Source organism: Moschus berezovskii, chromosome 7, assembly GCF_049115385.1.
Source record: "Moschus berezovskii isolate FMDL1 chromosome 7, NW_MosBer_1.0, whole genome shotgun sequence".
Taxonomy (NCBI): domain Eukaryota; kingdom Metazoa; phylum Chordata; class Mammalia; order Artiodactyla; family Moschidae; genus Moschus; species Moschus berezovskii.
Genome location: NC_142466.1, coordinates 96,982,197 through 97,008,489, shown reverse-complemented (window position 1 = coordinate 97,008,489; position 26,293 = coordinate 96,982,197). Strand labels below are relative to the sequence as shown.

General features: G+C 48.7%; 1 protein-coding gene across 1 annotated transcript; it reads left to right on the top strand.

The window, feature by feature from the left end:
- The first annotated feature begins 3,676 nt into the window (after positions 1 to 3,676).
- NXNL2 (nucleoredoxin like 2) lies at positions 3,677 to 11,224 on the top strand. The gene is made up of 3 exons (XM_088837736.1): positions 3,677 to 3,725; positions 3,988 to 4,307; positions 10,526 to 11,224. Exons 2-3 carry the CDS (start codon positions 4,006 to 4,008, stop codon positions 10,692 to 10,694), a joined length of 471 nt encoding a protein of 156 aa, XP_088693862.1. The 5' UTR covers positions 3,677 to 3,725; positions 3,988 to 4,005; the 3' UTR covers positions 10,695 to 11,224.
- The last annotated feature ends 15,069 nt before the right edge of the window (positions 11,225 to 26,293 follow it).

Sequence of the window (26,293 nt, the reverse complement as noted above, 5' to 3'; positions counted from 1 at the left end):
ATTATTGGCTGTTCTGGGTCTTCATTGTGGCAGGAGGGCTTTCTCTAGTTGAGGAGAGCAGGGGTTACTGTCTCTTGTTGCGGAGCACAGGCTCTAGGGCACTTAATTTCTACACTTGTGGGTGCATGGGCTCAATAGTTGTGGCTCTTGGGTGTTAGAGCATGGGCTCAGTAGTTGTGGTACACAGGCATAGCTGCCTTGAGGCATGTGGGATCTTCCCAACCCTGGGATCGAACCTGTGTGCCCTGCATTGGCAGGCAGATTCTTAACCACTGGACCACAGTTCAGTTCAGTTCAGTCGTCAGTCGTGTCCGACTCTCTGTGACCCCATGAATCACAGCACGCCAGGCCTCCCTGTCCATCACCAACTCCCGGAGTTCACTCAAAATCATGTCCATAGAGTCGGTGATGCCATCCAGCCATCTCATTCTCTGTCATCCCCTTCTCCTCCCGCCCCCAACCTTTCCCAGCAAAAGCTGAAACTGCAATACTTTGGCCACCTCATGCGACGGGTTGACTGGACCACAAGCGAAGCCCTATTTTTGTTTTTAGTTCATACACAGAGGGACATGTCCTAGGGGTCATTAACTTACTGACCTCAACCAACAGGATGCTGGTGTCACTGCCTTGACGTGCAGTTTTGTTATTAAGCAAGCTTGCTTTGTTTCACAGTTTTCTGATTGCTTTCTTGATGATCATTAACTTATTATGGTCTCTCAAAGCCCCCTAAAGTTCCCCCTCTGTTTATAATTTCCTAGTGGGATTTCTAAACTAGCTATTTGACTATCTTACTCTAGACTTATCATGAGGACAAGGCCTAGTGCAGAGGAGGGTTCAGAGGAGCCTGTCTAAAGTGTGATCAAGGAAAGCCTTTAGCAGAACCGAAGTTATCGGACAGGAGACAACGCAGAAAAGGTTGCCCTTAAATTCAGGTGGGAAATGGGTAATAAGGTAGAGTATATGAAGAGTAAACTATTTTTAGAGTAATGGCAGGGGTCTGGGAGAGGGGACAGGGGAGGGAGGCAGGTGTGAGGAGGCCCTCATGGAGCTGCTCTCAAGCATCAGGAGTAAGAATGTTGCTCAGTTTCGCTGAGATTATCCAGGACACATAAAGCTGGTTAGCAGAGGCCAGCAATCCAGCCACCCTGGATTGGGCTGGAAGGAAGTCAGGTATGAACGGATGCTGCTTTCATGTCTCAGCTGGGGTTAGTCACCTTATCCTGTTTCCAGGACTCCATGTATGGCTGTTCTTGTGCTCAGTGGAGGAAAATGGGTAGGAGACTTGAGTCCAGAAGAGGCAAGGAAAGGGTCCTGGGCTTCCTCTCATAGCATCTGCAGCCCTCTCCCAACTTACGGATCAGCCAGTGCGATGGGTCAGAAGCAAATGACAAAGGATCATGACTCAGGAAGGGCCTTGGGAAAGTCCCTTCACAGACTGGTTGAGAACACCCAGTAGATGCAGAGCTGGAGGAGAGCTGAGCCATGCCTATGATCCTCTTGAGGGGGTTCTTGAGGGCGGGGTCTCCGGCTTACACTTACACACACACACACACACACACACACACACACACTCACTCACTCAGACCAGTCACAGGAGGATGGTCCCTAGGTGTGGGGAGGTGCTGGCTTGCTGTTCTCCCCAGGATTTCTCTTACCTGGAGGGCTGTACCCCTTTCATCATGGTAATTGAGTGGGCTGTGCTCCCAGGAAGGGACATTTACCCCTCCCCCAGCACTCGGAGGGCATACAGTACTTATACCAAAAATTGGGAATTTGTCGGTGGGCAGGTGGCATCATCACTAAAAGGAATGTTCCCTAGTTTCCCCACTGTGGTGATAAACGAAGCAAAGCCAAACAGATGAAAAATACAGTCTTCACGATGTGTAGTTTCGCTGCATTCATCTTAGTTCTGAGTTTTAAGAATGTCAGGGACCTGTACATGCAAGATTTATAGTGCTTGTTCAGTTCAGTTTCAGTTCAGTCGCTCAGCCGTGTCCGACTCTTTGCGACCCCATGAATCACAGCACTCCGGCCATCACCAACTCCCGGAGTTCACTCAAACTCACGTCCATCGACTCGGTGATGCCATCCAGCCATCTCATTCTCTGTCGTCCCCTTCTCCTCCCGCCCCCAATCCCTCCCAGCATCAGAGTCTTTTCCAGTGAGTCAGCTCGTCGCATGAGGTAAAGTATTGGAGTTTCAGCTTTAGCATCAGTCCTTCCAATGAACACCCAGGACTGATTTCCTTTAGAATGGACTGGTTGGATCTCCTTGCAGTCCAAGGGACTCTCAAGAGTCTTCTCCAGCACCACAGTTCAATAGCATCAATTCTTCGGCGCTCAGCTTTCTTCACAGTCCAACTCTCACACCCATATAGTGCTTGTAGGTCCTCTCAATCTTTTCCTCCCTTCCGTTTCGCCTATAAATCCCCCCTCCTTGCAAGAGGACAGTGAATCAGGGCTTTGGCAGCACGCTTCATGGAACAGCATCAACCCTCGGACAGAATTTCCCTCAGCCCTGGCTCTGCCAAGCGCTCGTACCCAACTAACCGAGGAGGTGGGGCTAGTAGTGAAAACTGTCCGCTCATTTTCGTCCCATTTCCCTGGGAAGCCGAGGGGACAGCAGGCGGAGGGAGGAAGTTCATCTGCGGGCGATCCCGCCTTCACCATCCGCGCTTCCTTTCCCTTCTCGCACCATCGCGAGGGCTCTGTGCTTTCCTCATTCACCTTGTTTTTCTTTCTTCTTGTCACCGCGGGAACATAAGCACCACGAGACAGGGCGCGAGTCTGGACTCAGGGCGAGAGCAGCTCGGTCGGCGTCCAACGGCAGGGTGGGATCTTGTCCTTACATGTTTGATGTTTTGCTCATCGCAAACTTTTCAGCATTAACATCAGAATACTATTTAAACTGACCACTGAACCTTTTTTTTTTTTGGCGCTAAATCTTTTAAAATGAGACCCGCGCGAATGTCTCACCCATCCCGGGCAGGAAGTTGAAACTGTTTTGCTCGCTGCTGAATCCCAGTGCTGGGCACAGTAATACTCTGCTTCTCCGAATAAAACATTCTTTAAGAACCGCCCCTAATTTCTTGCTGGGACCCTCTGCCAGCGCGCAGTACTCCGAGGCAAACCCCGAGAAAGAACAGGGCCCAGGTCTCCCCAACTCCGGGTCCCTGCCCCGTACAGATCGAACGGCTCTTACCTTTCCTCGCTGGTGGGACCCCTGGGGCAGGTGGGGAGGGACTGAGCGCCGAGTAGGGCGAGCGCCGGGGGGACTTAGGGCGAGGGCGCGGCGGGTGGGGCCCAGGGGAGGGTGCGGAGGCGGCGAGCGGCGCCGGACAGAGCTGCGCAGGTAGGTGGGACGTGCAAGAGGGTCGCGGAGGAAGGTGTGGGGCGGGGCGCCGAGGCAGGAGGGGGCGGCGCCGAGGCAGGAGGGGGCGGTGCCGAGGCAGGAGGGGGCGGTGCCGAGGCAGGAGGGGGCGGTGCCGAGGCAGGAGGGGGCGGTGCCGAGGCAGGAGGGGGCGGCGCCGAGGCAGGAGGGGGCGGTGCCGAGGCAGGAGGGGGCGGCGCCGAGGCAGGAGGGGGCGGTGCCGAGGCAGGAGGGGGCGGTGCCGAGGCAGGAGGGGGCGGCGCCGAGGCAGGAGGGGGCGGGGCGGCTTGGTTCCCTGGAGGCCGGTGCTGTGCTTGCTGGTGCTACGGCCGCTACACCTGGGGTCGCGGGTGTCAGTGAGTGTTCCCCTCATCCCAGCGCGGACTCCCCTGCTCCCGCCGGAGGCCGAGGCTCAGGCTGGTGCGGAGGTCCGGGCGCCCGGCGGTGCGAAGGGAGCCAGACATCGCTGCCCGCCCGCAGGTGACCGTTAGTCTGCAAGGGATCAGCCCCCTGCGTTCATTCACCCTTGGCCGCTCCTCCTCTAGTATCCGTGCCCCGCGCTCACCGTCCCGCCCTTCCCCTCGGGTATCCTTCTGCCACAGGTGTCCTCCCCCGCAGGTGTCCCCGCGCCCGGCCATGGTGGACGTGCTGGGCGGGCGGCGCCTGGTGACCTGCGACGGCGCGTGGGTGGAGGCCGAGGCGGCGCTGCAGAACAAAGTGGTGGCGCTGTACTTCGCCGCGGGCCGGTGCGCGCCCAGCCGCGACTTCACGCCGCTGCTCTGCGACTTCTACGAGGAGCTCGTGGAAGAGGCGCGGCCGCCCGCGCCCTTCGAGGTGGTGTTCGTGTCCGCCGACCGCAGCGCGCAGGAAATGCTGGAATTCATGCAGGAGCTGCACGGCGCCTGGCTGGCGCTGCCCTTCCACGACCCCTACCGGCAGTGAGTGGAGACCGTGTGTGTGGGAGGTGCTGGGAGTTCCCACACCACCCCCCACCCCAATCCCTCATCCCTGGGCTTCTCCCAACTCTCAAGGCCTTTTTGATAGCCTCCATCCCCACCCCGTCGTGTTTGAGCCTCTTTGCTTTGGCTTCCTAGGGAGGCTCTAGCGTTGGCTGACCGGGAATTCGGTGGGCGCGGACCTTGGTCCACCTTCGTCTTTGGCTCAGTGGGTCTGAGGCTCTAAGGAATCTGAATGTATAAGTTCTGGTGATGATTATTCTGCGGCAGGGAGCCCACTCGAGTAATCACAGCCCTGAGGTGCTGCACCCTACTGTGCAGGGAGGGCTTCCCAGGTGCCTCAGCTGTAAAGAATCTGCTTGCCAATGCAGGAGACACAATCCCCGCGGGTTCCATCTATGGGTCGGGAAGATCCCCCGGAGGAGGAAATGGCAACCCACTCCAGTATTCTTGCCTGGAGAATCCCATGGACAGAGGAGCCTGGCGGGCTACAGACCGTAGGGTTCGCAAAGATTTGGACACAGCATTGAGCACACCGGCACTGCACAGGGAAGACACCAACCCTTATCTGGAGAGTAGGAGAGGGAGATCCAGAATGGATGCTCAGGTCAGAACTGGAGACTATGTGTGGACTACTCTGTCCCAATAGCCTGGGCCTGGGTACCAGGTGCTGGGGAGAAGGGTCAGGACTCAAGTCCTGGAGGAACCTACTGCAAGCCAGGTTGCAATTTCAGTTTTATTCTTAGTGACCGAAATTTCATAAAGGTGTCTCATGCTCCTATACCTGTAAGAAGAAGCAGCTTCCTGGACTCTTGAGACAGATGTCAGAGGTGACAAAAATCCATGCTCTCTGAAGGGATCTTGCCCCACCCTTGCTTTTAGAAAAATATGTGACATGGATTTTGGAACTTGTGAACAAACTAGAAATTGACCCTGCTGCTGCTGCTGCTAAGTCACTTCAGTCGTGTCCGACTCTGTGTGACCCCATAGACGGAAGCCCACCAGGCTCCCCCTAGTGTTCTATTTTTCTTTTTAAATTTATTTTATTTTATTTTAGCCATTCTGTGTACCATGTGGAATCTTAGTTTCCCAACCGTGGATTGAGCCCACAGCCCCTGCACTAGAAGCTCAGAATCTTAACCACTGTACCACCAGGGAAGTCCCAACCCTGGTGTTCTGTAGGCTGTGGTCATGGGATCTATGGGGGGGAGGAGGGAGAAGGTGAGGGCGGTGTTAGCGAAGAGAGAGGACATGGGAGGACTTTGTGGAGGATTGGAAGAGGGAAGTGGGGCACAGGCACCGATTGTCTGGCATGTTGGGGTCACCCGTCGTGTGAGAGTCCAGACTGAGATTAACTGTTCTTCACCAAGTGCATTACCCCACCATTCCCTTAACAGATATGGAGGTGAATTTCTGAATTTTTTTTTATAGCACCATGTGGTACATTTTTCTGGGAATTAGTATTCAGTTGTGGCGTTCCCCCAAATTAATTATTCTGAAATGTTTTTTCTTCTGGATACTTAAAAATGAAAGCTAACTTTGGAAAGTTCCCTGGAGGAGTAATTTTCTCCCAGCTCATGCTTTTGCTGATGCCGAGCAAGAGATGAGGCCCAGGCCCTTCAAGGGAGGTTACCTGCTTCCCAAGGCCTCACTCAAGGCAGGACTAGGAAAACTCATCCATGCTACATCCAAATGACCATGATTTACTTGGTTGAAAGATCCTATCGCTTCACATCCAGTGGTGGTTGTAAAAGGAGTTTTGATTTGCTTAGCATTCAAGTTACTCACCGCTTTTGAAAGAATACATTTAGTTTTGAAAGTGATACTGTTAGAGTCCAGCTATGGGATCTATTTGTGGGGTGACTGTAGGCAAGGTATTCAGTTGCTGAGTATAATGACATGGCACATGATGGAGGAGAACTGCACTGATGCGCAAATTCCAAGCTATGCCAGTTGGTTGTGCAGCAGCACTTCCCGTGTTCCCCATTTCACAGATGTGCTATTGAAGTGCAGAGACGGGTGCCCCTGGCTCTGGAGCCAGTCCTTTCTGCTCCTGCTTCCTCTCCCAGGGGACACTGAGCCTCAGCACAGCCTTGCTGGGGTGGGGATAAGAGTGGGGTTGGGGGGGCTTACAGCACGCTCTCTGCTTCTTGGATTAACTGGTCAAGGCCCATTTGGTCCACTGCAGGTGCTGAGCTGTTTAGGGCCCGGCATGGGGCTGCACTCGGCCCTGGCCATCTCCGGCTGCCAGCCTCACCTAGGAGGAATCTGATCCGGGGGGGCAGGGTGGGGTGGGAGGGTGGGAGGCAGGATTTTGGGAAGAAGTTAGTTCCTGGGGCCTCCCCTTCCCAGATTGAACTTTGTTAATCCTGTCATTGCAATTTATAAGTTAGGAAATGTGGTATTCTGTGGGAAATTCTTGGAGCTAAGCCCTAAAATTTGCTTATCCCAGCCTGCATTTTGAAATCAGATCGTGAGCAAAAATGGAAGTAACTGCCACCAAGGAGAACTAAAGAATGTAGGAAGCCTCCAGGAGGCCTTTTGAGAAGTTCTCAATATGTGCAGAGCGTGGCATTCTTCTTGGTGCTGTGAGAAGGTGAGGGACCCGGGCTGTCTTTTTTCAGTGGTCCACACGTGTCATCTGCTGTCCTCTGGTTTTCTGATGACCTGCCTGAGGCTTATGCATGCATGCATACTAAGTCTCTTCAGTTCGTGTGTGACTCTTTGTGACCCTATAGCTTACCAGGCTCCTCTGTCCCGGGGATTCTCCAAGACAAGAATACTGAAGTTGGTAGCCATTCCCTTCTCCAGGGGATCTTCCCAATCCAGGGATTGAAACCATGTCTTTTACGTCTCCTTCATTTGCGGATCAGTTCTTTACCACTAGCACCACTTGGGAAGGTCCGCCTTAGGCTCAGGAGGTGGTAGATCACCACAGAGGCACTCCACCCACTGTGCTTACCCTGGGCATGGCTGGAGGCAATGATGCTTCAGATGCAACTGCAAGAAGAAACTTTCTAGAGCCGCTCACCTCAAGGTCGCTCGGATCTTGGCTATCCAGTGAAGACTGTACACAAGACCCAACCCCGAGTGCTACCCTTCCGCCTAGAGAGGCAAATATCTAGTGACGTCCCTATAGCCAGGGGCAGTGGGGGCCCAGGGTGGGCTCTCAGGTCCTGCTCTGATGCCTGTGTGTGCAGCTGGGTGAGAGGTCTGAGCAAAGAGGGCAGCACTGAAGACATTCTGTCCTGCCTTCCCTCCCTTTTTTTATGAGCCAAAGAGCCAAGTAAGGAATAAAGAAAAATCCCTGACTTTGCCAGCAGGAATTTCTGTTGTGTGCTGCCAGGCATGCAAGACCCACTCAGTCCATGTCTCACACACCCGCCTCCAGTATTTGACCCTCACTCATTTAATTTCTTGTTATTTCCTTTACATCTGTGTTCTGGTCAGGCTTGACAACTAATATGCCAGAATACTCCACACACTTTCCCACCTCCAAAGGTCTTACACATGCAGCATCCTGCAACCCTGGAGCCTCCCACTTCTCTTCCTAGTAGCTCTTCCTTTGTGCCCCTGGGGATAGCAGGTGCATGTCTGGCCCCTGAGACCTATGCCTTCCATAGCTCGAGCCAGCGCCACTCCTGTTGTCAGAGTGTGTGTCTGGTGGGGCAGTGGTCTCTGTAGTCCCATACTTAGGTTGAACTAGACATTGTTCAGGGCTTGGCACCTGCAGGGCACTTGTTTGATGGATGCTTGAAGCAAGTAGAGAGATTTGCTCGGTAACAGCCTGGCTACCAGTGGCTGAGATGGAAAGAGACTGGAGCCAGAAGTTGCCATGGCAACCCAGAAGCAGTTGTACCAGGGATAAGGATGCGCTGCTTTAGATGAAGGGAGGGAGCCAGTGCTGCAACTGCATGCAGGGTGAGAAGGGAATGGGCTCTCGGATTTCCCTGAAATGGTTACATTGCTGAGTTATCACTTCATTCTGCCCAGCAACAAGGCTCTTTCCTTTCTGAGGCTTGGTCTACTCTCTCTGGACACAGTTCCCAGAGGAGACAGAGATGACTTCATGGTTCCAGGGTAATACCTGTCACCAGGCAGAGGCTGTCAGGGTGGGGATGTAGGGTCCACACTGGGTGATTCTTGGACAAGAAGCTGGAGCAGTGAAATGTCTTCAGACCTCCTCCTCACTCCTCGAAGGCCTGCCTGACTCCTGATGTCCCTGTGTTGTCCCTTGTCTCTGTTTCTTAGTCTAAGAACCAGGTTTTTTTTGTTGCTCACCCCATGTGGATTCATTTCCTATTCCAGTGATTTCTGTCCTCTGTCTTCTTTTGCCTTCTTTCTTTCTCTGTAATTGCTTCATCGTTTTTCTAGTTTCTTGAATTAAATGCAGAACTCCTCTATATAGAGAGAGGCCTTTTAGTTTTGGACAAGAATATGTAAGATAACTCTGTGTCTAATTGTACCTATAGCTTGGGACCCATAGTATATTCCATATTGCCCTGTTCTAATGATTTTGGAAGTCTGCTTTACAATTTCATAGATAACATGTGGTTATTTAGTTTTTAACTCATTCCAAAAATTATTGCTTGTTGGTTTCCTGTTCCATTATATTGTGGTCTGATTAAGCAATCTGCACTGATTATTTGAAACTTATTAAGATCCCTTTATGACCAACAACATGGCTGGTTTTGTCATCATTTCATAGATGCATGAAAGCAAGGCATATTTTCTCTGTTGGATGTAGATACTGTTTTGTTTTTTTTTTTTTCCAGTTTGAATTAAGATTTGTCTTGGAGCAGGATACCAGAAAGCAGCAGGAAGGACTTGATGGAGGTGTCACAGGGGAGGTTTGGTAACAGGAGGGTCTCAAATGCATTTCTTTGAGGTCCACAACCCTGAGGGTGACAGAAAAGGGAAATCAGATTACTGCTAACCTGAGGCCCTGGCAAGCTGGTAACCGGACAGGATTTGCACCCAGCTGTCCTGTCTTGAGGGCAGTAATCCCTGAGAAGGTTATGGGGAGATTTGCAAAACTGAGAAGGCAGACGCTCCTTTCCCTGCTGCTGCTGCTGCTAAGTCGCTTCAGTTGTGTCCGACTCTGTGTGACCCCATAGATGGCAGCCCACCAGGCTCCCCCGTCCCTGGGATTCTCCAGGCAAGAACACTGGAGTGGGTTGCCATTGCCTTCTCTGCTCCTTTTCCTAAATGAATATAAATATTTTTGTAAAATGGTCACACCAGGGGTTATTACATGTGAAGTTAAAATGTTTCACCCATAATGTTAATCAGCATGCCCTTGAATTTATAGGGTAGAAAGTCTAGTAAGCCTTTGCATTTGTCTAAAATTTATGGAATTTTAACTTTTACCATTATAGGTACCTGATGTATTTAAACCTCCTGAGATGTAGGAAGGATCCAAATTTATTGGGTTACCTGTGGGTTTAAAATTGCACTGTCATTCAGCAGTCACTAGCCACATGTGGCTACTTAAATTTAAAATAGACTGAAATAGGGAATTCCCTGGTGGTCTAGTGGTCGACTTCCCTGGTGTCTTAGAGGGTAAAGCGTCTGCCCACAATGCGGGAGACCTGGGTTCGATTCCTGAGTCGGGAAGATCCCCTGAAGAAGGAAATGGCAGCCCACTCCAGTATTCTTGCCTGGAAAATCCCATGGACAGAGGGGCCTGGTAGGCTACAGTTCATAGGGGCTCAAAGAGTCGGATACGACTGAGTGACTTCACTTTCTTTTCACTTTCTAGTGTTTATGACTTGGTGCTCTTACTTCCATGGCTGGGTTCAATCCCTTGTTGGGGAACTAAGATCCTGCAAGCCGCTTGGCACAGCCAAAAAAATACATAAACAAATAAAATGAACTAAAACCCAAAATTCAGTTCCTCAGGCTCACCAGCCAGATTTCAAGTGCGCAGTCATCATGGGTGACCATGGCTATGACACTGGGCAGCACAGACGCAGAACAGTTCCATCACCGGATGCTCCTCTGGGGTAGCATTGGCTGAGAACCAGCTAGCAGCAAGAAGAGCCCATGGGAATCCTCAGTCCAGTGGGAGGGCTAACGGGGCAGGCTGGGTGCAAAGGTTTTGCGGGCTCAGCTGACTCTGGGGAGGCGCCTGTCCCTGCAGACGTGCAGCGGCCTGGCCTGTCCCATGCTGACACTCGGCTGCCTCTTCTCTCCCACAGTGAGCTGAGGACCAGGTACCACATCACGGCCATCCCCAGGCTTGTGATCCTGAAGCCCAGCGGGGAGGTCATCACCGACAAAGGGCGGAAGCAGATTCGGGAGCGGGGGCTGGCCTGCTTCCAGAACTGGGTGGAGGCAGCTGACATCTTCCAGAATTTTTCCGGTTGAGCAGGGCGCGGGTCTCTGGGGTCCTGGACAGGTGTGCAGTCACTCCTGTGGTGCAGCCTCAACCCGGCAGAGAAGAAGAGCATTCTGTTTCTCTGTGTTGGTTTCTTTCAGAGCAGAAGCACTCATCTGTGATGGAAAGAAAATGTTGCTCAGGGAATGCCCTCCCTCTAGCTTTGTTGGTAGTTATTTTTATTATTCTTAGCATAACTTTCTCCACATGAGCTTAAGTGTGTTCACAATGAGCTATTGGAAATCTATGCAAAACATGTATTTATTATACAAGCTCTTCAGGTAAAATGGCATATTTATTGATACATTTTTTCTGGAGATGTCTTTATTTTATTTCCCTTTTAATTTATTTTTATTGAAGGATAATTGCTTTACAGAATTTTCCTGTTTTCTGTCAAACCGCAACATGAATCAGCCATAGGTATACATATATCCCTTCTCTTTTGAACCTCCCTCCCATGGAAACTTGCATTACCATATGTAAAATAGATAGCCAATGGGAATTTGCTGTATGGCTCAGGAAACTCAAACGGGGGGGGGGGGGGGGGCGGGGAGGGAGGGGGCTCTGTATCAACCTAGAGGGGTGGAATGGGGAGGGGAATGGGAGGGGAGGTTCAAAAGAGATGTCTTTATTTTAATGATAAACTCTCATGACTATATTTATTACTAAAGTTTGCACAGTCTGTTCGGTTTAATAAACACACTTATCTGCACCTAGAGCCCTCTGATTTCCTTCTTTCTCCCAGCAAACCAAGTGCCCTTATGAGAAAAGTGAAGCACTAGAGAAATACCATTCTCAAACACTTTGTTTTGTTTTTCAAAAGGGATAGTTTTTAATTACAGGTCTTCTTGGGAATTTTTCTTCTCTTTGTTTTCTTACACTTTTAGTAGCATCATATCTTAGAAAGAAAAGAAAATTTCAAGGCTGCATACTCATATCTTCAAGGTCAAATCTCCCCATCTTTAAAAGATGCTGATTAATCCAGGTAGACAAAAGTTCACACACTATTATTCATTTTTAAAAATTTCTATTGAAATGTGGTTGATTTACAATGTTGTGTTAGTTTCAGGTATACAATAAAGTGATTCACTTATATATACATATGTATATATACAAATATATATATATATATATTCTTTTTTAGCATTCTTTTCCCTTATAGGTTATTATAAGATATTGAGTAGAATTCCCTGTGCTATTCAGTAGGTCCTTGTTGGTTATCTATTTTATATACATTTGTGTGTATCTTTGCTGATAACAGGAGGGATGTGTGCAGTGCATGCCTGCTGGAGGTGGCCAGCCATGATCTGATCCACGTGATTGGAATCGTGAAATACCAGGCACCCACCTCTAGCCCAATCCCCATCTGCCAACCCACTTGGCTCACTAGGTCCCTCACCAGGAATCTGGAGCAAAGCTGTCCCTTGTAGGACCCAGGAACCCCCACATCCCCTAAGGAGGCCCTCTGTAGAGCAATGCTGGGCAAAGTGAAGAAGGCTGCTGGGCTGCTCAGGTAACCCAGAATGTGAGAGTTGAATCCAAGAGGGTGAGGCTGTGTCACTGGCTTAATTATATCAGGGCCAGGGAACTCCAAGCACAGTCACCTTGATGTGCTCTCCCCCCCAACCCATCAGTCAAGTTCCCCATGGGTTGACTAAAGATGTATTTGATGAAGCTAACCTGGTCGTTATTTGCCCCAGAAATAAAGCACAAAAGTGCAGTTTTCTTCTCAAAGGCTGAGACATCATTTTGCCGACGAAGGTCCATCTAGTCAAAGCTATGATTTTTCCAGTAGTCATGTACAGATGTGAGTTGGACCATAAAGAAGGCTGAGCACTGAAGAATTAATGCCTTTGAACTGTGATGCTGGAGAAGACTCTTGCGAGTCCCTTGGACAGCAAAGAGATCAAACCAGTCAATCTTAAAGGAAGTCATCCCTGAATATTCATTGAAAGGACTGATGCTGAAGCTTCAATACTTTGGCCATCTGATGTGAAGAGCAGATTCATTGGAAAAGACCTTGATGCTGGGAAAGATTGAAGGCAAGAGGAGGCAGGGGCAACAGAGGATGAGATGGTTGAATGGCATCACTTACTCAGTGAACATGAGTTTGAGTAAACTCCGGGAGATGGTGAAGGACAGGGAAACCTGGTGTGCTGCAGTCCGTCTGGTCGCAAAGATTCGGACATGACCGAACGACTGAACAGCAACAACAATGGTTACCACTGCTTTTTTGTGATGAAATCATTTAAGATCAGATTATAGTAATTCAAATCACACATTTTTTTTGGGGGGTGTGGGCATTTCTTGCAGGTAACATCCTGGTGGGTGGATGTACACATATGCATGCATGTTGTGTGTGTTAAGCACAACCAGACTTTAAAAAAGTGTAGATAAGTTCCTTCTGGTAAACATGCTCATTAGTTGCCATGACGGAGCCCAAGCACTGTGCTTACCCCTGAGGCTGGAGCATCACGTTGCTTTCAGCTTGGGAGCCGCATGGGGTTGTGTGTGCGGTAAGCATTCAGCACCCGGAGGGAGGGAGAGGTCCCGGCAGAGGCCACCCCTCAGCTGCACCAAAGAAACACACTGGGGGTTAGGGTTTCCACACGTGAATTTTAGGGGCACAGAATATTCAGACCACAGTAGTGGCCCCACCCTAGCCCTGCATTCCATTGAAATTCCTGAGTCTCTGTGTATGCTGATTTTACAGAAGCGCTACTCTACGAGGTGTCTGTCTCCTAAATTTTTTGAAATAATTTACACTGAGCCTATTTGTGGCATCTTTTCTCACACCTGGGCTGCCCGATAAGCAGGAGGTATTAGCTGCAGGCTGGGGAGGTCCAGCCACTCAGTTATGTGCAGAACCATGTGCAAATCCCAGGAGGTCTCCGCAGCAATTTCACTTGAGAAAGATGTTGCTTATTGTGTGCTTGTGTGGGGCAGCCACTGGGAGAACATGTGGACACACACACAACACAACAAACACCACACCACATATACACTACATACACATCACACACTATACATACACCATACATGGATACATACCACACACACAAACATCACACACTACACACACAGACACACACCACACATCACATATATACCACAGACACACGCACTACACACCACACACAAATCACATGCAAACACCACATACTACACACAGACACATACCACATACAGACAACACCACACACACTTACTACATTCACACCACACACACCACACACATGCCATACTCACATCACATTTGTTTTCTGAGTCTTTCTGTCCTCCCTTTCTGTTCTTCTTTCACAGTGTTTAGTTCTAATTCCAATAAAGCAGGATCTTCCTATCTCTTCACAGGACACTGATGGGGTTTGGGGGGACCAGATGGAACCCCAGTGGGCTTGCTAACTTTGAGTTCCCTTTCGAGTGATCTTCCTGGGCCATTTTGCTAGTGAGACTTTCTTCCTGGGCTGGTCACATTGATCAGGTAACACCCTCCCATCCCCACTGGCAGGAGAGGACTGGGGTCTGGGAGGGAGAACACTTTTTCCCCTGATTTCCTGGAGTTCACTTCAGCACCGCGCCTTCAGCTGTGTCTCTCCCACCGTGAAAGACCACCAACCACCTCTGGGTGAGGTTGGACACCCAGGGTAACGGTGCAGGTAATCTGCTGTTGTGTTAGTCCCTCAGTCATGTCTGACTATGTAGCCTGCCAGGCTCCTCTGTCCATGGAATTCTCCAGGCAAAAATACTGGAGTGAGTTGCCATTCCCTTCTCCATAGGATCTTCACAACCCAGGGATTAAGCCAGTGTCTCCTGCAGGCAGAGTGCAGGCAGAGTCTTTACCATCTGAGCCACCAGGGAAGGGAATTTAGGTCTGATTTCATGTACAGACCCCAGTCCTCATGGGTGCTGTGTGTCCACCTCAAGGGGTTTCTGGAGCTCCCAGGTCTCAGGTCTTAAGGATTCCTGGCTAAAACCAGTAGGTTTCTGCTTCCCCAGTACTGACCAGGATACTCCGTGTGTGTGTGTATATGTGTATGTGTGTGTGTGCCTGTAGAGGCAGCCACCACCCCTCTCACTTTTAGAGCTTCCAAACATTTCTTGTTCCCTCTTTGTTTTCCCATCATTTAAAAAAAAACCCTTCATTGTCATTTTAATGACTCTGTCAAGGAGTGAAATTATATGCAGGTGTTAAAACTGCTTGTTTGCCTGAGAGTTGAGAAAGTGTCCATTTTAAGTTTGTAATGCCACCAGGACGATCTCTTTGAAATTTTTATTGGATTTAGTGAACTGACAAAATGCTGTGTAAATGTAGCTTTCTGCTTTCAGCATGAATTTCTAACTTTGACAGTGTCTCCACAGTTGTAATTGCACTTCCAGGATTACTTCTACAACACCTCTCTGCCTTTGCCACTGAAGCATGAGAATGACAATGCTCGTGCCTGGTTGGACCCAGACCCTTCACACCATGGATGGGGAGCAGTGATGATGTGCCCTGGATTAGGATCTAAAAGGGTGATTTTAATCCAGGTGCAGCTCGATGTGAATTTTAGGTCTAAAAATCCCCGGATGAAAGCTCTCTACTCCATATGGAAGCCATCTGTAATCCAGTATCCTGTGGGCACAGACTCTCCTTCAAAGAACAACTGCTTGTAGGCAATAGTAATTGAAAAGGAGGGGACTTCATTTTTGGTCCAGTGGCTAAGGCTCTATGCTCCCAGTGTAGGGGACCGGGGGGTCAATCACTGGTCAGGGAACTAGATCCCGCATGCTGCAACTAAGAGTTTGCCTCAACTGAAAAGATCCCACGTGCTGCAATGAAGATGGAAGGTCTAGCATGCTGCAAAGAAGACCCGGCACGTGGCGGTGGTTTTAGTCGTTAAGTCGTGTTTGGGACCCCATGGACTATAGCCTGCCAGTTTCCTTGACCATGGGGATTTCCCAGGCAAAAATACTGCAGTGGGTTGCCATTCTCTTCTCCTGGGGATTCTCCAAACCCAGGTCTTCTGCATCACAAGAGGATTCTTTACTGACTGAGCTATCAGGGAAACCTGACCCAGTGCAGGCAAATAAATAAAGATTAAAAAAAGAAAAGGAATTCCACTTGTTTCTGACATCATTGAAAAGTAACTAAGGAGATCCTTTCCAAAGTCCCAAACTACACATGGAAAACTCACCTTGCCTCTGCTCCCCAAAGCTCCCTCCAGAATCTCCTGTCCACTCCCACGCCTCTGCTTCCCCGTAGCTCTGCTCTCTCCCTCCCAGTTTCTCCTGGTCTGTCTTGGCATCTCTGGTTCCATTTGCATCGCTATCCTTGTTCCCCAGAGTCTGCCTTTCCTCACTTGGGATCTCTGCTGACCTGGAGGACTCCTGGGGGCTGTAGGAAGTGGTGAGTTTACAGGGTACAGAGAACATTCTCTCTTTGGCTGTGGAATAACAGAGAGAAGGCTGGCTAGGGACGTGGCAAAACACGTCTCATACATTGTGTATAATATGTCTCTTGTTATTCCAGGTAAATGTAAATCCCTGGGTTAAAGTCTTAAGATTTGAGGGTTAGCATTCTCAGTGACTGGGCAGAAGATAAATCATTTCTATTTCTTATGTTCTTTTACTTTCTTGCTTTCCTTTTAATGACAAAGAGTTTTTATCTTTAGTCTCTTTCCCTTACATAGGCATCATGATAATTTTATTTGTTACATATAAGCAGCTTCGGTTTGGGGGTAAGCTGCATATGCTTATACAAGGTTTTGGATATTAACCAATGCATTCATTCATCCATTCGTTCAACAAGCATCTAGAGCTCTCCAGGCATCTAGGCTGGCAGACATTAATTGTGTCATTAAATGGTCTGTGACAGAGTGTGGGGATCTCAAGCAGGGCTTAGGCTCAGAGGTGAGAGAGGAGGGAGGGTGGAGTTAGTGAAACTGGCAAGGACAGCTGCCCACCTGACATGACAGCCCTTCAGTCAGGACCTCAGAGGGTGGGTCTGAGGCCATTCCCGGGGTGTGATTACTTCTCAACGTGAATGACGACCATCCGCTGTGAGTCAGACAGGAGAATCCTCTGCAGTGAAGGAAGTCATCCAGGAACATTTCTGTACTGGAGGGCCCTGGAGGTGATGACACATCACAGAATTCACTGAAGGGCAGCGGATGCACCCAGGATGGTGCCTTGAGTGTTTCTCCTTCCCTCTGTGGGCAGACTTTGCTCCATGACATTTTCTCCAAGACAGAGTCACCAGGCATCCTTTGTCGGGCCAGCATCAGGCCTCATATGGTGCTCATTGAGTGGGTTTTCCTGGAAGAATTAACATAACCAGTTGGCTGAAATAAAGTCCCAGGTTGACAGGACAAGGGGGACAGGCCGGGGGTTTTCTGGGTTCATGAAACAGATTTTGTGGCAAAAAGTGTGTGAGGCTTTGAGATTGCAGGAGAAGGAAGGCCACATTAAAAAAATTATTTATTTGACTGTGCTGGGTCTTAGTTGCAGCAGGCAGAATCTTTTGTGAACTCTTAGTTGCGGCATGTGGGATCTAGTTCCCTGGCGAGGGATAGAACCTAGAGCCCCTGGATTGGGAGTGTGGATCCTTAGCCACTGGACCACCAGGGAAGTCCCGAGAGGCAACATTTTTAATTGCAGTGAATATCTTTACAGGCTGCGTATTTGTACATCTCAGTTGACAAGGCTCCTCTTTCCTCCTCCCTCTCCCAGCTTCAAAAGAGACCCAAGAAACCGCAGGCTTAGGTGGCTTCCCTTCCAAGTGGGTGTCAGACAGAGCTCCTTTCAAGAGCCACTGTGGTGAGGTTCTTGGCTCTGCAGCCACTTGCATCAGGATTTCTGGAGCACTTAAACTGTGAGAATGTTCTTAAACCTTGTACAGACAAATATGTACATAAACAAACCATGTTTGCTGTCGTAGTCCATCCCAATTTGTAGAATTGGTGGGTTAGAAATGCTTTTCTTCCTTCCCTGTGTGCAGGCGGGGAGACTCTGACCAATAACCTGAGATGAGGGGGGAGACCCAGCCCCAGAGTGTCCACCTTATTCCAAAACAGACCCCAGTTTGTTGTGTGGTTATAGATGTACTTTGAAGCCTCACCTACCCAAAGCAAGTAAGGCGAAAACCAGTGAACAAGGAACTCAACGGTGTCCCCCTCCACTCAAGAACCTTTGAGCCAGGGGAGGAACATTTCTAAGAGAGGTCAGTTCACCCTCTCGTTTTATAATAAACTCCAGCGGCAAAGTTCTCTCTTCTACATTTCAGGACCTGCCCTTCGGTTATTTGCCCACCCTTGCTTCAGTGAGAGCAAAGGTCATTTGAGGACTTGTTCCATGGAAAAACGATAGTGCCTCTTTATCCCTGCCAGGGCTTCCCAGGACCTAGGTTAGAAGGGGAGGAGACCGGCCCTCCATTCCCAGGTGGAAGGTCACTCCATACTCACAGGGCTTCCTGTCTCCACATTCGACCTCTTGGTACCTGTACCAGTCAGCTTGGGCTGCATAACAGAGCGGCACACACAGAGAGGCTTAAGCAACAGACGTTTATCCCTCACAGTTTTGGAGGCTGGAAGTCCAAGATCAAGGTGTGGGCAGGGTTGCTTCTCCCGCGGCCTCTCTCCTTGGCTTGTAGGTGGCCGCCTTCTCTCTGTGTCCTCGGCGGTCTTCCCTCTGGGCGTCTGGGTCCCAGTCTTCTTGTAGGGATGCCAGTCATTTTGGCTTGGACCACTCTAACTTCATCATTTTAACTTAATCACCTCTAACTGTAAGTTCTCTTGTGGCTCAGCTGGTAAAGAGTCTGCCTGCAATGCGGGAGACCTGGGTTCGATCCCTGGGTTGGGAAGATCCCCTGGAGAAGGGAAAGGCTACCCACTCCAGTATTGTGGCCTGGAGAATTCCATGGACTATCCATGGAGTCGCAAAGAGTCGGATACGACTGAGTGACTTTCATAAAGACGCTATCTCCAAATACAGTCATGTTCGGCAGTGCTGAGGGTAATTCAATATATGGATTTGGGGGAGATGCAAGTCAGCTCATAACAGCACTCAGCCTCCTGAAAGCACTCTGCACTGAGCAGAGACATCTGCTTCAGCTAATATGCTCTGAGTTTTCCAACAAGCACAGACGACCCAGAAACAATGGTCGGGCGGGGCGGGGGGGAAGGAGAAGGTCCATCCAGCCTCACAGCAACCTCTTTCCATTCAGAACCATCAGCTCTGTCTGCCCACCTTAGGTGGGCTCTGGGGTGTAGGGCATGGAACTGGAGGGCCTCTTCTTGGGGCCAGGCAGGTGGATATTGTTTCTGGCAGGTAACATGGCAAGTGCCTGGATACCACCAGGAGCAATAGTGGCTCTCTGCAGACTGGAAGCTAACTGTGGCAAACCCAAGACACCACACTCTACTGAGACCCAAGAGAGATGGCTGCCATGGGGGAGCCTCCAGAGACTTAGTGACTCACCACCTGCCAGGCTGGTCCTCCATGCCTGACTGCCCTCCACTGCTCGCTCCCTCACCCAACAACAGTGACAGCAGTAGCAGTAACTGCAAAGGGCTTGTTCTTTCCTTCCTGTGAACGTTCACTCCTGTGCTCTCCTCCCCCTCAGTGCCCGCAGCAGCTCCTGGCCCCAACTTTATGACAGAATCCGCACTCCACGCCCTGCACTTCCCGCCGGGTGTAACCTCATGCAACTTGCTCAGTTCATTTCAACTCGAGCTTCAGAGCAACAGTGACGGTGTGAGTCCTTCCACCTGAAATGGCAAAATAAATGGAGTAAGTGGAAAGATTGTTCATCCTCCTTGCAGGGAGGTGGGGCTCGCTCCCTCCCCTGGCTGCTCTCCTGGCTAGGTCCACTCCCCATGTCCAGCAAAACCATGTCCTGAGAATGCAGGTGGGAGAGACTAGGGAGTCTGAGATCTTTGGGGGGTGACCTAGGAAAGCCAGTGAGACCTCCCAGAATGGTGCATTCCCTTCTCCTTTCTGCAGGCCCTTAGAAAGATTTGGGGACACCCGTGTATGGACCATTGATCTTAAAGAGGAAAGAGCCGGCAGAAACCATGAGTAGAAAAGGGGACTGCGGCCTTCTCAGGAGGCATTGCACGGTCTCCCTTTCTCTCAGCATCTGGACGTCTGAACACAGATCTTCACTCTGTGAATTCTGCCGATGTTACAAAAAAGCCTGTCGCCTTCTGCATGATGGCCCCTCCTGGATCAGCTTGATGCCTCTCTCTGCCAGCTCTGGCCTCGCTGTCCCTCTGGCCCCATCATCCTTGCAGAGATGAACTTCCCACTCTCATCCGTCTTCCACTTGCCACAGGCTCCTTCCTTCATCAGGGGCTGTTGAGCAGGGTGTTGACTGCAAAGGTTCTCAGGTGTGACAACCTTGATTACTGCAGAGCCCTTGGGTTTCCTGCATTGCAGGCAGATTCTTTATTGTCTGAGCTACCAGGGAACCCCCAAACCTCCAAAACACAGGTGATAAATAGAGCTCTTATGATGAGTTTGGACTTCCCTGATGATGCAGTGGTAAAGAATCCATCTGCCAATGCAGGAGACACAAGAGACGCAGGTTCAGTAACTGGTTTGGGAAGATCCCTTGGAGAAGGAAATGGTAACCCATTCCAATATTATTGCCTGGAAAATGGCATGGACAGAGGAGCCTGGCAGGCTACAGTCCATGGGGTCACAGAGTCAGGCATGACTGAGCACACACACGCATGACTGGTTTACATAAAAAATGAATATTTCTGTGACAGAACTAGTGAGCAAGTGATTAACAGAGAAGGCATTTGCAGTGGTTGAATCCAACATAAGATTCCTGCCCACTTTGTCTGTGAAGTTCCTGCAAGTGACAAGAAAGGACACGGGGAATGTGATAAAAGCATGAATGGGTGTCTTACTGAAGAGGAGACCAAGAGGCTCACGGGCTCCTCTGGAGACATTAACCCCCACAGTCATTGGATACAAACTACAAGAGCCCAGCTGGGCTTGGAAGACTGCCCGGACAGTGTGGAGGGGCAACATGGTGGATGGCACCAGGGTGGGACAAGCAGCAACTAGAGGCCTCAGATTAGAGGTTCACATAGGTAAATCACACTCCACATGGCAGGATACCTTGATTCTGCAGATCTTGGAAGACTGAAGAGCAGAAAGAGCATATAGAAGAGGTGCCTGAGGATGTTGCTGCAGGTCACCTTGCTTTGGAATCAGCATCACATACAGGACTCCGGCCTTGACCTGAGAATCAGGCAGTCAGTGTCCAACACGTTTTCAAGAGTGACCTGAGTACAAACAGCATGGATGGCTATTAAAAACATCACATTGAGTGAAGACAATAAAATACAGAGTGAATTATGAGATGGGTAAACAGTGTTATCGGAGAAGGCAATGGAACCCCACTCCAGTGCTCTTGCCTAGAAAATCCCATGGACAGAGGAGCCTGGTGGGCTGCGGTCCATGGGGTCGCTAAGAGCCGGACACGACTGAGTGACTTCACTTTCACTTTTCACTTTCATGCATTGGAGAAGGAAATGGCAACCCACTCCAGTGTTCTTGCCTGGAGAATCCCAGGGACCCGGGAGGCTGGCAGGCCGCCGTCTATGGGGTCGCACAGAGTCGGACACGACTGAAGTGGCTTAGCAGCAAGCAGTATTATCATTTATGTCATTGAACATACACACATGAGAAAACCCCACACACATCCCAAAACATATGCCAACAAATATATGCACAATAAGACCCACAGGGTGAGTTCCTGGTGATCCAGGAGGAGTGTGGAGTTAACAGGGGGCATAAACACGGGAGAAATAAAAAATAAGAGGTGAGTTGCATGTTGGCCAGTGACGACACTGCACATGGACCTCTGCCCAAAGGATAGAAAATGAAATGCACAAATTCAAGGCTCGACACCAGCCATACCCATAAGGATGACTAAGTTACTAAGACGGAAAACTTCAAGAGCAGGGAGCACTGCTGGGGGAGTGTGGATTGATGCAGTCGTTTCACTGATCTGGTTTGACTGATTCTGCTAAAGCTGAAACTTTGCACAGCCTGTGACTCAGGGATGCCAAGGTCTATCCCAAGAGATCATACATCACCAGAAAACACAAACTAGGATGTACATAGCAACGCTGTTGTTAACAGTCCCAAGCTGGGAGAGGCTCATGGCCCATCAGTAGCAGAATGGATAATCCTTTGAGGTTTATTTACAAAGCAAGGATGTGCAGTCGCCCATAAGAATAGTGATGCATTTCAACAGTTAGTAAGAGGTGAAGAGAATCAGGCACAGAGGGACTAAGATTTATGTTTTCTCTGACACAGTGCTATGGACAGGTGAAATGGGTCTGAGTGGTTAGAAATCAGGACGGCCATTCCCCAGGCAGAGGGGTTGGAGTGAAACGGGCCTCAAGGGTGCCCCTGGGGTGCTGGTGACACTTGTGAGACTTGTGAGACTGGCGCCTTGTGAGACTCCATCAAGCCATGCATTTCTGTTAGCTTTCAGTAAAAAGGGAAAAAAAAAAAGAGTAAGAAAAAGAAAAGCAAATCAGTTTAATTCAGAGGAGGGCAAATAATAAGAGATCACATAGGAAATTTTGCTTATTGACAAAATATTAAAATACACACGGACTGAGGGCTCCCCACATGGGGAGCTGGGTCAGAATACAGGGTGGGTGATATACCGCCTGTGGGTGGCACTGAACACTGATGCACCCTGATAAAAGAAATGTTCACATACTGAGGTATGGTGAAGTCTTTCTGGCTTGTGCAGGAGTTAACTTGACTAAGGAGTTATGCTAACTAAAACAACCTGTTTGTGGCCTATCAAACAAGCATTGTACATCTGCTTTAATTATTAAAGGAAAGAGTGTCTCTGACTCTTGACCAGAAGTAACAGATATCCATGTTAAAAATAAAGATTAAATGCCTGCCTTTCTGGGACACCAGCACATCCACACTTAATTTATATGTTTGATGAGAACTGACGCCGCTCCATTCTTGAGCTTCAATCCAGGGGTGACATCTGCTTGGCCTTTTACTCGTTTGTTTTCTGTCTCTTGCTGGGGTCTGAGTTCTTCCTGCGTAGCCTTGCCTCTGTTTTCCTTCTTTTCACACGTATTTGTTGCTGTTGCCTTTGGAAGGAGAATTCTTTCTTCCTTTTTTCTCCCTCAACTTGGTTTTTATCTGTACACAGAAAAGAAGCCCCACAGCATGTGAAAGTGTCGCCAGCTGACTTAAGGCTTTTCTGACGGTTGCTGAGTTGTGTCTGGATTTCCCGAGCACATGGTGGTGTCAGTTTTCATGTGGTGGTTTCAGCTTTGCCTTCTTCACTGTTTTCAGCTCTTGTGTTCCGCTCTTACCTTAAACCAATATTTACGTAATGGGAATATTTCTGGTATTTCATTATAAAGATTGGTACTTATTTTTGGTTTCAGATATACTTTTAAATCATAATAAGAAAATACTCACTTATTGTTAAGTGTTTTTTAAAATTTAATCAGGAATGGATGCTGAGTTTTCTAAAATATCATTTTAGCTTCTCTGCAGATAATTATGTGGTTTTTCTTCTTTGACTTACTAATGTTGTCAGTTGTGTGAATTGATGCCCTAATTTGAATTATCCTTGTATTCCTGAGGGGTAAATCCTACTTGGCTGTGGTTTATTATTATTTTAATGAGCATTTTGAATTAAATTTGTTAATATTTTATTGAGGCTCTTTGCAGAGATATTCGCATATAAGAGTGCTCGTTTTGTGCTCCTGCATCTTGCCCTGCCCAGCAGCATGCAGCCTGCGAATGCGCCACTCCCTAAAGCAGTGTACATGGGACGGCTTTTCATACCTGTGACTCAGTTGAGCTCCCTTTATACGTTTCAAAGTGTGCTTTTGTTTTGGCAAGTAGAGAGTATGGTGTGCATGCTAAGTCGCTTCAGTCGTGTCAGACTCTTTGCCACCCTATGGATTGTAGCCTGAGAGGCTCCTCTGACCATGGGATTCTCCAGGCAAGAATACTGGAGTGGGTTGACATGCCCTCCTCCTGGGGATCTTCCCGACCCGGGGACGAACCTAGTATCTTTTGTCTCCTGCATTGGCAGGCCAGTTCTTTATCACTACCACCATCTGGGAAGCCCCAGGGAACATGGTGCCTGGGGTTAAAATCTGTATTTAGACAGAACCTCTTAGGTGTCTTTGTTTACTTTTTCAGGCCTCTCCTTCCTCATTTGTAAAACTGCAGTATTATCACACCTCTTTTATAAGGTTATTGGGGATTAAATGGATAAACAATACACACAAACTTGGAAGAACAGCATCCAGTAAAGAATAAACATTATGTAAGTGTTCGCTATTATTTTGACCAATGCTATTATTCACTTGTTAATAAATGAATAATACTCATTCATTATGATTCTCTCATTCTTCAAAGAATGTCAAGTTTAACTGGAGGACCCCTGTGCTGGCTTGATGCCTTTAAATGCTCAGAGCTGGATGTGTGTGGGAAAGGGCCTCTTGTATAGTCTAGCACTGAGGCCTGCCGGTGGGAAAGTCATAGAAGCCGCTGAGCTAGCCAGCAGACTTGGAACTAGTGTTTCCTTGCTGGTTGAAACCCTCTTCTGTCCTCCCACCATTTAAGGCTGTTGGCTGCCTGGGTAACCTGAGTGTGAGTGCGGTGAGTGGGAACTGTTGTGGTGGTTGCCATGGCAGAGTTGCTGTTTCCAGGCAAGGGTCGAGTTAACTCAGCGGCTAACTCCCAGGTCAGTGTGTTTAGTCCTGTCTTAAATTCATCAAGGACTTTGAACCATCTGGTGGCACCTTGGTGTCTAGCCTTGAGCATGCAGGGCGTGTGTACGTGCTAGGTTACTTCAGTTCTGACTCTTTGCGACCCTATGGACTGTAGCCCACCAGGCTCCTCTGTCCATGGGAATTCTCCAGGCAAGAAAACTGGAGTGGGTTGCCATGCCCTCCTCCAGGGGATCTTCCCGACCTAGGGATCGAACCCAGGTCTCCTATATCTTCTGCATTGGCAGGTGAGTTCTTTACCACTAGTGCCACCTGGGAAGCCCTGAGTATGTGCGGGACATCACACCAGATAAACTGCTGCCTGGAGAGCCACGGAGCTGCAAGTCACAGATTCCCTCAGGATCACACCCTACCTCCACACATCTTCTCCCAGACTTCAGCCAGATCATGTCTAGTCACAGAGAAATGTTTTCATGAGGCTGAAGCAGCAGCCTTCTTGGATAGCCTCTGTGGCTGCAGACCCTCTGGTTGGGTTTAGGGGTAAGTTGTTATTTAGTCACTAAGTCGTGTCTGACTCTTTTGTGACCCCATGGATTGTAGTCTACCAGTCTTTCCTTTTTTTTTTTTTAATTTTTATTTTTATTGGAGGCTAATTATTTTACAATATTATATTGGTTGGTTTTGCCATACATTGATATGAATCCACCCCAGGTGTACATGAGTTCCCCCTCCTGAACCCCCCTCCCACTTCCCTCCTCCCCTTATCCTTCCTCTGGGTCATCCCCACATATCAGCCCTGAGCATCCTGTAACATGCATCGACCCTGAACTGGAGATTCATTTCACATATGATAATATATATGTTTCAATGCCATTCTCCCAAACCATCACACCCTCACCCTCTCCCACAGAGTCCCTAAGACTGTTCTATACATCTGTGTCTCTTTTGCTGTCTTGTATACAGGGTTATCATTTGCATCTTTCTAAATTCCATATATATGCGTTAGTATATTGTATTAGTGTTTTTCTTTCTGGCTTACTTCAGTCTGTATAATAGGCTCTAGTTTCATCCACCTCATTAGAACTGGTTCAAATGCATTCTTTTTAATGGCTGAGTAATACTCCATTGTGTATATGTACCAAAGCTTTCTTATCCATTCATCTGCAGATGGACATCTAGGTTGCTTCCATGTCCTGGCTATTATAAACAGTGCTGCAATGAACATTGGAGTACATGTGTCGCTTTCAATTCTGGTTTCCTTGGTGTGTATGCCCAGGAGTGCGATTGATGGATCATATGGCAGTTCTATTTCCAGTTTTTTGAAGAATCTCCACACTGTTCTCCATAGTGGCTGTACTAGTTTGCATTCCCACCAACAGTGTAAGAGGGTTCCCTTCTCTCCACACCCTCTCCAGCATTTATTGCATGTAGACTTTTGGATAGCAGCCATTCTGACTGGTGTGAAATGGTATCTCATTGTGGTTTTGATTTTCATTTCTCTGATGATGAGGGATGTTGAGCATTTTTTCATGTGTTTGTTAGCCATCTTTATGTCTTCTTTGGAGAAATGTCTGTTTAGTTCTTTGTCCCATTTTTTGATTGGGTCATTTATTTTTCTAGAATTGAGCTGCAGGAGCTGCTTGTATATTTTGGAGATTAATCCTTTATCAGTTGCTTCATTTGCTATTATTTTCTCCCATTCTGAAGGCTGTCTTTTCACCTTGCTTATAGTTTCCTTTGCTGTGCAGAAGCTTTTGATTTTAATTAGGTCCCATTTGTTTATTTTTGCTTTTATTTCCAATATTCTGGGAGGTGGGTCTTGGAGGGTCCTGCTGTGATTTATGTCGGAGAGTGTTTTGCCT